General features: G+C 37.7%; 1 protein-coding gene across 2 annotated transcripts in view; it reads left to right on the plus strand.

The window, feature by feature from the left end:
• LOC106800990 (membrane cofactor protein-like) overlaps positions 1-11604 on the plus strand; it is a 37417-nt gene extending 25813 nt beyond the window's left edge. For both annotated transcript variants that reach the window (XM_087439873.1, XM_087439883.1), the window contains 4 exons: positions 8493-8546; positions 9748-9779; positions 10287-10347; positions 11189-11604. In XM_087439873.1, coding sequence (XP_087295999.1) covers positions 8493-8546; positions 9748-9779; positions 10287-10304 — 104 coding nt within the window. In that variant the 3' untranslated portion in view covers positions 10305-10347; positions 11189-11604. The remainder of the gene's footprint in view (positions 1-8492; positions 8547-9747; positions 9780-10286; positions 10348-11188) is intronic.
• Positions 11605-12031: the final 427 nt, after the last annotated feature.

Genomic DNA, 12031 nt, shown 5'->3' on the forward strand with positions numbered 1-12031 from the left:
TTTTAGGAGGTCATTGTAGATTTTGGATACTAATCACTTATCAGATATATGATTTGCAGATGTTTCCTCCCATTCTGTGGATTGCCTTTTCATGGTTGATAGTGTCCATTGATGCACACATTTTTTAATTTTGAAGAAGTCCAATTTATCTATTTTTTCTTTTGTTGCCTGTGCTTTGGTGTCACATCCAAGATGTCATTGCGAGATCAACATCATGAAGCTTGTCCTCCATGTTTTCTTCTAAGAATTTTATAGGTTTAGCTCTTAAGTTTAGTTCTTTGACCCATTTTGAATTAATTTTTGTATATTGTGTAAGATAAAGGTCCAAATTCATTCTTTTGCCTATAGATATCCAGTTTTCCAAGCACTATTTGTTGAAAAGACTGCTGTTTCCTCATTGAATGTTCTTAGCACCCTCGTGGACAATCATTTGACCATATATGCGAGGGTCAATTTCTGGGCCCTCTGTTCTATTCCACTGGTTTGTGTGTCTGTCATTATGCCAGTACCACTATGTTCTGAGTGCTGTAGCTTTTCGGTAAGTTGTAAAATCAGGATGTGAGAGTCCTTTCAACTTTACTCCTCTTTTTCGAGATTGTCTTGACTTTTCCTAGTCCCTTGAGATTTCTTATGAATTATAGGTTGGATTTTTCTATTTCTGCGAAATGCATGTTCAAGATGTGATAGGGGTTGCATGTAATCTGTAAATTCCTTGGTATGGTATTAACTTCTTAACAAATTAACTCTTCCAATCCATGAACACAGGATATCTTTTCATTTATTTATGTCTTCAGTTTCTTTCAGCAATGTTTTGTAGTTTTCAGTATACAAGTCTTTCACCTCCTTGGTTAGGTTTATTCCTAAGTATTTTATTCTTTTTGATGCTATTATAAATGAAATGTGTTTTTAATTTCATTTTTGGATTGTTCATTGTTAATGTATAGAAACGCAAGTGATTTTTGTGTGTTGATTTTGTAGCTACAACTTTGCTGAATTCATGTATTCTAACAGGTTTGTGTGTGTCTGTGTGTGCATGCATGCATGTGTGTATCTTTAGTTTTCTATGTAAAAGAACATGTCATCTGCAACAGGGATCATTTTGTTTCTTCCTTCCCAATTTGGGTGTTTTTTATTTCTTTTTTTGCCAAATTGCTCTGACTAGAACTTCCAGTATTATGTTGAATGGAAGCGACAAACGCAGGAATCCTGTCTTGTTCCTTATCTTTAGGGAAAAACTTTCAGTCTTTCACCATTGAGGATGATGTTACCTATGGGTTTTTCGTAAATGACCTTTACTATGCTGAAGTTTCCTTTTATTGCAAATCAACTTCTAAATCGGTTATTAAGCCCTCCTGTATCTTTTCATTTTAAGGAAAATCACATTTAGTCCATAGGCTAATTTTAACAATACACTAATGATAGATTTTCTTGCTGTACCACAGAATTGTCACAGGAAATGTTACTGGACAGGAGAAGAGTGCTAATGACATTAAATATAATTTTATAAGAATTTGTGATACTCCTTTTTTTTTTTCCCTACACTTATTTTATTTTATTATTATTATTTTTTTTTATAAATTTTTTGTTTATTGCAGTAACATTGGTTTATAACATTGTAAAAATTTCAGGTGTACATCATTGTACTTCAATTTCTGCATGGACTACATCATGTTCACCACCAAAATACTAATTACAACCCATCACCACACATGTACTGAATTATCCCTTTCACCCTCCTCCCTCCCCCCTTCCCCTCTGGTAACCACCAATCCAATCTCTGTCCCTATGTGTTTCTTTATTGTTGTTATTATCTACTACTTAATGAAGGAAATCATACGGTATTTGACCTTCTCCCTCTGACTTATTTCACTTTGCATTATACCCTCAATGTCCATCCATGTTGTCACAAATGCCTGGATTTCATCGTTTCTTATGGCTGAGTAGTATTCCATTGTGTATATATACCACAGCTTCTTTATCCATTCGTCCCTTGATGGGCACTTAGGTTGCTTCCAAGTCTTGGCTATTGTGAATAACGCTGCAATGAACACAGGGGTGCATGTACCTTTGCAAATTGGTGTTTTCAAGTTCTTTGGATAAATACCCAACAGTGGAATAGCTGGATCATATGGTAGTTCTATCCTTGCTTTTTGAGGAATCTCCATACTGTTTTCCATAGTGGCTGCACCAGTTTGCACTCCCACCAGCAGTGTATGAGAGTTCCCTTCTCTCCACATCCTCTCCAACACATGTTGTTTCCTGTCTTGTTAATTATAGCCATTCTGACGGGCGTGAGGTGATATCTCATTGTAGTTTTGATTTGCATTTCCCTGATAGTTAGTGATTTTGAACATCTTTTCATGTGTCTGTTGGCCATCTGTATATCTTCTTTGGAGAAATGTCTGTTCAGGTCTTTTGCCCATTTTTTAATTGGGTTGTTAGTTTTTTTGTTGTTGAGATGCATGAGTTCTTTATATATTTTGGAGATTAAGCCCTTATCAGATGTATGGTTTGCAAATATCTTCTCCCAATTGTTAGGTTGTCTTTTCGTTTTGTTGATGGTTTCCTTTGCTGTGCAGAAGCTTTTTAGTTTGATGTAGTCCCATTTGTTTATTTTTTCTATTGTTTCTCTTGCCCGGTCAGATGTAGTGTTTGAAAAGATGTTGCTAAGACCGATGTGGAAGAGCGTACTGCCTATGTTTTCTTCTAGAAGTTTCATAGTTTCAGGTCTTACATTCAAGTCTTTAATCCATTTGGAGTTAATTTTTGTGCATGGTGTAAGGTAAGGGTCTACTTTCATTTTTTTCCATGTAGCTATCCAGTTTTCCCAACACCATTTGTTGAAGAGACTTTCTTTTCCCCATTGTATGTTCTTGGCTCCTTTGTCAAAGATTAGCTGTCCATAGATGTGTGGGTTTATTTCTGGGCTTTCGACTCTATTCCATTGATCTGTGTGTCTGTTTTTGTGCCAGTACCATGCTGTTTTGGTTACTATAGCTTTGTGTACTATATTTTGAAATCAGGGAGTGTGATACCTCCAGCTTTCTTCTTTTTTCTCAGGATTCCTTTAGCTATTCGGGGTCTTTTGTTGTTCCATATAAATTTTAGGATTCTTTGTTCTATTTCTGTGAAAAATGTTGTTGGAACTTTGATAGGGATTGCATTGAATCTATAGATTGCTTTAGGAAGTATGGACATCTTAACTATGTTAATTCTTCCAATCCAAGAGCACGGAATATCTTTCCATTTCTTTGTGTCTTCTTCAATTTCTTTCAGAAATGTTTTATAGTTTTTGGTGTACAGATCTTTCACCTCTTTGGTTAAGTTTATTCCTAGGTATTTTATTCTTTTTGTTGCAATTGTAAATGGGATGGTATTCTTAATTTCTCTTTCTGCTACTTCGTTGTTAGTGTACAGAAATGCAACTGATTTTTGTATGTTGATTTTGTATCCTGCAACTTTACCATATTCGTTTATTACTTCTAAAAGTTTTCTGGTGGATTCTTTAGGGTTTTCTATATATAAAATCATGTCATCTGCAAATAGTGACAGTTTCACTTCTTCCTTTCCAATTTGGATCCCTTTTATTTCTTTCTCTTGCCTGATTGCTCTGGCTAGGACTTCCAATACTATGTTAAATAGGAGTGGTGACAGTGGGCATCCTTGTCTGGTTCCTGTTCTTAGAGGGATAGCTTTCAGTTTTTCACCATTGAGGATGATATTAGCTGTTGGTTTCTCATATATGGTCTTTATTATGTTGAGGTACTTTCCTTCTATACCCATTTTATTCAGAGTTTTTATCATAAATGGATGCTGTATCTTGTCAAATGCTTTCTCTGCATCTATTGAGATGATCATGTGATTTTTGTTCTTCATTTTATTAATGTGGTGTATTACGTTGATTGATTTGCGAATGTTAAACCATCCCTGCATCCCTGGAATAAATCCCACTTGATCATGGTGTATAATCTTTTTAACGTATTGTTGTATGTGATTTGCTAGTATTTTGTTGAGGATTTTCACATCGATGTTCATCAGTGATATTGGCCTGTAGTTTTCTTTTTTTGTGTTGTCCTTGTCTGGTTTTTGTATCACATAATGTCAGCTTCGTAGAATGAGTTAGGGAGCTTCCCCCCCTCCTCAATTTTTTGGAAGAGTTTGAGAAGGATAGGTATTAAGTCTTCTTTGAATGTTTGGTAGAATTCACCAGGGAAATGTCTGGTCCTGGACTTTTATTTTTGGGGATGTTTTTGATTACTGTTTCGATCTCCTTACTGGTGATTGGTCTATTCAAATTCTCTACTTCTTCTTGATCCAGTTTTGGAAGGTTGTATGATTCTAAGAATTTATCCATTTCTTCCAGATTGTCGAATTGGTTGGCATATAGCTTTTCATAGTATTGTCTTATAATCTTTTGTATTTCTGAGGTGTCTGTTGTAACCTCTCCTCTTTCATTTCTGATTTTACTTATTTGTGCCTTCTCTCTTTTTTTCTTGGTGAGTCTAGCTAAAGGTTTGTCAATTTTGTTGATCTTTTCAAAGAACCAGCTCTTGGTTTTATTAATTTTTTCTATTTTTTTTGGTCTCTGTTTCATTTATTTCTGCTCTGATTTCTATTATTTCCCTTCTTCTACTGATTTTGGGCTTTGTTTGTTCTTCTTTTTCCAATTCCTTCAGGTGCATTGTTAGATTGTTTATTTGAGATTTTTCTTGTTTGTTGAGATAGGCCTGTATCGCTATAAACTTCCCTCTTAGAACCACTTTTGCTGTATCCCATAAATTCTGGCATGTCGTATTTTCATTTTCATTTGTCTCCAGGTATTTTTTGATTTCTTCTTTTATTTCTTCGTTAACCCAGTCGTTGTTCAGTAGCATTTTGTTTAATCTCCATGTATTGGTGGCTTTTCTGATTTTCTTCCTATAGTTGATTTCTAGTTTCATACCGTTGTGGTCAGAAAAGATGCTTGGTATTATTTCAATCTTCTTAAATTTATGGAGACTTGTTTTGTGGCCTAATATGTGATCAATCCTGGAGAATGTTCCATGTGCATTTGAAAAGAACATGTATTCTTTGGTTTTTGGATGGAATGCTCTGTATATATCTACTAGGTCCATCTGTTCTAGTGTGTCGTTTAAGGCCAATATTTCCTTATTGATCTTCTGTTTGGATGATCTATCCATTGGTGTAAGTGGAGTGTTAAAGTCCCCAACTATTATTGTGTTACTGTCTATTTCTCTTTTTATGTCTGTTAATAATTGCTTTATATATTTAGGTGCACCTACATTGGGTGCGTAGATATTTACAAGTGTTATATCCTCTTGTTGGATTTTTCCCTTGATCATTATGTAATGCCCTTCTTTGTCTCTTTTACAGTTTTTGTTTTAAAGTCTATTTTGTCTGATATGAGTACTGGTACCCCAGCTTTCTTTTCATTGCCATTTGCGTGGAGTATCTTTTTCCATCCCTTCACTTTCAGTTTGTGAGTGTCTTGAGGTCTGAAGTGTGTCTCTTGTATGCAGCATATATATGGGTCTTGTTTTTTTATCCAGTCAGCCACCCTATGCCTTTTAATTGGAGCATTTAGTCCATTGACATTTAAAGTAGCTATTGATAAGTATGTACTTACTGCCATTTTTTAACTTTTTTTTTTTTTTTTCTCAGTGTTTTAGTAGTCCTTCTCTGTTCCTTACTTCTTCTATACAGAATTGATGGTCACTTTAGTTTGACCTCTGTCTGAAAGCTGTACTCTTTAACTCCCCTCCTCCCTCCTTTTATGTTTTTGATATCATATCTAACCTTTTTTTTGTGCATTTGTATCCATTACGTTCTAATCATGGAAATAGATAATTTTTCCTATTTGTGGTCTTCTCTTTTCCCCTTAAATTAGTCCCTTTAACATTTCTTGTAGCACTGGTTTCTTGGTGACAAACTCCTTTAATTTTTGCTTATCTGGGAAAATTTTGATCTCTCCTTCAATTTTCAATGATAACCTTGCTGGGTAGAGTATCCTTGGCTGTAAGTTTTTTCCTTTTAGCACTTTAAATATATCGTGCCATTCTCTTCTAGCCTGTAAGGTTTCTGCTGAGAAGTCAGCTGATAGCCTTATGGGGTTTCCTTTGTATGTGACTTGACATGCTCTTGCGGCTTTTAGGATTCTCTCTTTATCTTTAATTCTGGACATTTTGATTATGATGTGTCTTGGTGTGGGCCTCTTTGGGTTTATCTTGTTTGGGGCTCTCTGTGATTCCTGTACCTGGATGTCTGTTTCCTTCCTTAGGTTAGGTAAGTTTTCATCTATTATTTCTTGAAATAGATTCTCTGCCCCCTTGTCTCGCTCTTCTCCTTCCGGGACACCTATAACACGGATGTTAGTGCGCTTGATGTTGTCCCAGAGGTCCCTTAGACTGTCCTCACTCTTTTTAATTCTTTTCTCTTTTACCTGTTCACCTTGGGTAATTTCTTCTAGTCTTTCTTCCAGCTCACAGATCTGTTCTTCTGTATCCTCCACTCTGCTTTTGAGTCCCTCTAATGAATTTTTCATTTCCAGTATTGTATTCATCATTTCTGATTGGTTCTTCTTTATATCTTCCATTTCTTTATTGACATTCTCACTGAGTTCATCTATTCTTCTCCCCAGATCAGTGAGCATCCTTAACACTCTTAGTTTGAACTCTCTGTCAGGTAGGTTGCTCATTTCTGTTTCACTTAGTTCCTTTTCTGGGGTTTTGTCCTGTTCCCTTACTTGGAATGTATTCTTTTGCCTCCTCATTTTGCCTCTTTCCCTGTGCTTGTGTCTACGTATTAGCTAAGTCAGCTACGTCTCCTGCTCTTGGATAGGTGACCTTATGTAAGTGATGCCTTAGGAAGCTTCCAGTGTGCTTCCCTCAGTTCTCAATGTTCCAGGGGTGGCCCCTATGTGGGCTACATGTGTCTTTCTATTGTGGCCTGTTAGCTCTCCCTATAGGCGCCCAGGGAGGTTGAGTTATGCTCCTGGCCAGCTGTTGTTATGCTCAGCTGCTTGTAGTTGTTGTGGGCCCTTCAGTCTCTTTATCAGGTGTAGGGAGCCCCAGCACAGTTGGCTGTAAGTTCTAATACCACATTTGTGTTGCAGTATTTCTTTTCAGTGAGTAGGCCCCCAGCGTGGCAGGTTGTTAGGCTCAGGGCCTTACAATTGCTGTAAACCTCTAGCCTATTATGTCTCTTGTCAGCTCTCTGAGGATTGCAGCTGGGTGGGGCTGGCCTCAGGCACAGGAGCACCCAATTGTTTCAGGCTTTGGAAGGTGGGGCAAACCTCCTATGTAGGTCTTTGAGAAGCACAAGTCTTCTGCAGCTGACAAGGCCTGTTGCCCACAGGTCCACACACACAGTCAACACAGTCCTGCCCCATGTGAGCGCCCTGACCTCCCCAAGCGGACCCAGTCTCACCACGGCGGGAGCCCCACACTCTCCACCCGCTCCTTGTGCACACCCTGCCCGCTCAAGTCGGCTCAGTTGCCAGGCTGCAGAGAATTCAGCCACCAATCTATGCAGGCCCACACGTTGCCTGAGGGCTTGTTGTTGGATGGGGCCAGTCTCTAGGGTGGGCTGCCTGCCCTGGCTAGCTGGATTAAATCAGTGCTCTAGTGGGTGGAGCAGACCCTGTGCTAGCAGGCCTCAGGGAGAACTGCAATGGTGTCTGTGTCAGCACGCTCACACCAGGCCACAACAATGGCCGCCGCCAATTTCCCAGTCCCTGGAGAGGTTTCACCCCTCACCGAGATGCACTCAGGGCCTATTAGGTGAGTCTCTTTTCACCCCAGCACTGTGCACCTTTCTTTCTGGTGATTTTAGGTTGCTTTCTGGAATGGGTGAGTTTGTGCGCGGGCCCTTTAAGAGCCAGTTTTAGTTTCTTTGTGAACCGGGTTTTCTGGGGGTGCTCCCCAATGCTTTAGTAGCAGGCACAGTCAGATATTATGCCGCTGGTGTCGATTGTGCTGGGTCCACAAAATGCCCACATCGGGGGCGCTCCCCGGCTCAGGGCCCCGCGCCTCCAGGGAGGCTGCGTACCTGTGAGCTGCTCCCGGCGGCCGTGAGGCTGGCGGCTTGTGAAGGCGGCGTTTTTCCTCTCCGGAAGGGAGTCTCTGCCTCTTCTACCCCAGTTAGGATTGTCCGTTGTTGCAGGAGTTCCTCTTATCCAGTTTTCAGTTCTGTCTCAGGGGTAATTTTTCCACGAGTAGTTGTAAATTGGCTGTGTCCACGGGAGGAGGTGAGTTCAGAGTCTGCCTACGCCGCCATCTTGACTCCTCTCTCCATCCCCTACCTGTGATACTACTTTTAATGAGAAGCATTAATATAATTTATATATGAAAATGAGGTTATAAGGGTTTTTGTACAAAGGCAAAAAAATCAAACCTATGAATTTAGCAGTCTTTAAGCCTCATTATTTTTTCTTCTTCTTCTTCTTCTTTTTTTTTTTGACTCATTTCCATTTCCACTGTTTTCTTTTTTTCCAGGACATCCCAGTTCCGGTGATGAATCACCACCACTTAAAAACATGAAAACTTTAGGTATTATTTTGGTTACTAATAACCCTGTACTATGAGACCCTAGAGTTCTTTATGGAAATATCATATTTCAATATTCTATAGTTAGAGAAGTAACAATGTGTCACAAATTGGTGATAATTGACATTGTTGTTATTTTAATAGTGCCAATAGCATGACACCTGGAATCGGTAGTATGTGTAGACACGTGTAGAACATATGTTTCTTAAGAGGTCCCCCACATTAGGATTTCTAACAAGGTGAGGTAGAACACTTTGTGTAGGCTCACATAGTGAACACAATTTGTGTTAAAGAAAATAATGAAGTATAGTTGTGACAGTTAAATGAAATACAAAGAGGTCTTGATAAGTAAATGAAGAAAAATATTTATTTTATTTATATTAGACGAGCTTAGTAGGGTTAATCGTTTTATAAAATGCACTTTTGGCTTTTTATATTTTCCCTCTGAACACTGGTCAAATTGTCATTGTGCCGGGAACTCCAATGCCATCTTAAGATGTGAAACACTTGATGATTTTTTTCTGAAATGAAAACAGCAGAGTTAAACATGACATTTTATGCTTCGATTGATAGAAATTTAGTAAAATAATGGCAGTTTAGAAACAGTGGTACTACTGACAAACATTTCTAAGAATTAAGATTTTTGTAGTATTATTTATTGCTAATTTTTTTGTTGAGGAGGGAATAAGGAGGGGTTGGTGACAAGAAAATATTGTTTGTGAAGACACTGCAGATAGCATCTCTGTTTGATTAATGAAACTTTATTTATGACTTATTCCACAAACTCACTTTTGGGGAAAAAATATAAATTAAATTCCTAACAAAATCATAAGAAATGATAAATGAATACTGAACTAAACCAAGTATAATGGGATAATACATTTTTAAAACAATTTTCCTCTATTCTAGTGAATTCTAATTGTTCTGATAACCTTTACTAAATATCCTGGTGTGGTAGCTACAGCACAAGGAAAAGTGAGATTCCTATGAAGAGTTTCACAAGGTGGATCCTATATCTGGAGTCTGATTAGAAGGGTTCTGTGATCAAAATGACCTGGATGCACTAGCAGTCACCCTCAAACTAGATAGATAAACTTTTTCTTTGCTGTAGTTTTTAGATGATATGATGAAAATCAAAATGCGGCTGCTATCTGCAGGCCCATATGTACCCAATTATGTTTAGACTGTTTTCATTTTTTCTCAGGTGGAGGAATCGTTGCTCTGATTGTTGTTACTGTACGTATCCCAAACTTTGATTATACGTAAATCAAAATGTTACTGTGAAGAAGTGCATTATTTTCTCATGATTTTTCAGTTTCTATAGTTTTTATAGCTTCAAATAAGTGAACCAGTCTAGAAACCTGAGCTTTTCTATGATATACTACATTGTCTTGGTGATTGTGTATTCTTTTATAGTCTATATATCCACTTAGTAACAAACCCTAAATAATACATGTTTTTTCAAGATAATTAGTCATATGACTTTGCTTCCCAAATATGCTTTGGGTAGTGGTCTAAATTAAACAAGGACTCTTCTCTCACTGACCGTGGACTGTTTCAGTGATTCCAGGGAACTGGGTTTAGATAATAGAGTCCAGATGGCATATAAATGTATATGTGCTTGAATAAAATAACCTTTTCTGACCACTGAAACGTAACCAACATTTATTTCTCCTGCTAGATTTTGAATCTTGGTAATTAGTTTTCAGACTGACATGTCACTTGTTTCCTGGTTTCTTGTAGTTGTTGGCATCGCAGTAATTGGCACCTGCCTGTACAAATTTCTGCGCACCGGGAAGAGAGGGTAAATTAAAGCTTGCTTCTTCTAACTTATTGGTTCTTCTCATTCTTGACATACTTTTGTGCAGCTTTTGTTTGTACTCCATATTGCAGGCCTTCTTTTTTAAAAATGTGCCTATGGGGCTGGCCCAGTGGCATAGTGGTTAAGTTCGCTCGCTCTGCTTCTGCGGCCCGGGATTCACAGGTCGTGATCCCGGCCGCAGGCCTGCACACCATTTATCAAACCATGCTGTGGCAGGTGTCCTACATGTAAAGTAGAGGAAGATGGGCACAGATGTTAGCCCAGGGCCAATCTTCCTCAGCAAAAAGAGGAGCATTGGCAACAGATGTTAGCTCAGGGCTAATCTTCCTCACCAAAAACAACAACAACAACAAAAAATGTGGCTACATGAATGTCCCAGATGAATTGCATTTCTTTGCTAAAAATATTTTCAGCTGCTTTTAATATAATTGTAACAAGAGTAACCTGTGCAGAGTTGATTCAGCTATCAACACTGCACGAAAAATTTCTGTGGGATTTAAGGTTTAAGTTCTGCAGCGAATTATAGACCATCATGGGACCCACCCTACCCTAGGTATACCCTATTTCCTGAATTGGAGTAGTGGTGAAGATTAAATTTAAAATAATTCACTGTGGAGACTTGGACAGTTGAATTCACAGGAATTTTCATGATGAAAGTTCCATTTGTCTGTGTAACGTAGGTTGTTGTAAGGAGCTCTGTAGTTGTCTCATTCAGATACACAATTTGATTTCTTTCCGTATAGAGTTGTTATTTATACATGTGAAACTGGGGAATTAAAGCAACACTACTTGATTTCCGTCTTATGTTCTCTTAATTTACCAGGTTGCAGTAAAACTGATGGGGTTAAACTTAAAGTTGCTGAGAGGGGTAAGATTTACAAGGCACGTTAACTTTATTTCTCTTTTTATCTATAAAAATGAAAAAGGAGGGGAGGTGCTTAGAATAGAAAAATATGTACAAATATATATCTTCTAAGGAAAACAGGGCTTTTAAACAGAAAACTTAAATTTTAATGAGACAATTTACAATTGAATGAAAGACAGAATAAATCCTGAAGCACAGACCAAGATTAGGTGCTTTGGAATTTCTGATTTTTAGTGAATTTTTTTCTGCTGTAGCTTTGGAATCAAACCAAGAATGTTAAGACTTTTGGTGTGCATTGTTTTCTGATGTATTTTCCTTTTATATTACTCACTGGCTTTGGGCCATGTAATAAAAGTATCTTCTTCACTCATAAAGAGCTCAAAGTCTTTTTATATTACTTGATTGTCTTTTTAAAAATACCCACGATGCCTTCATTTGAATCTTAAATCTTATATTTGTGTAACACCTGATATGCGTATTTGATTTCTTTATCAGTAGTGTCTTTTTAAAACTACATATGTACAGCAGTCTGACTAGGAAGTACTATGGTGGAATATTTTTACAAGTCCAAAATGTTTGTGTAGAAATGACTTCTCAAGAAAGTAAAACAAAATAGTTTTCTGCTCCTCACTTTTCTTCTTTGTTTAAAACATCACTGCATCAAAATCCTTAAAGTTTCCTTAATAAGTACCAATCAAAGTCTCTCTAGCTACTGGATAAAGGATCCTTTAAAGCTGAACAATTATCTGAGCGTTGTTCCCCCAGATTAAAGGCTCAGTAGCATCAGTGATCTGAGATTCC

This window comes from Ceratotherium simum, chromosome 2 (genome assembly GCF_057802395.1).
Source record: "Ceratotherium simum simum isolate JZ-2026a chromosome 2, ASM5780239v1, whole genome shotgun sequence".
Classification (NCBI taxonomy): Eukaryota; Metazoa; Chordata; class Mammalia; order Perissodactyla; family Rhinocerotidae; genus Ceratotherium; species Ceratotherium simum.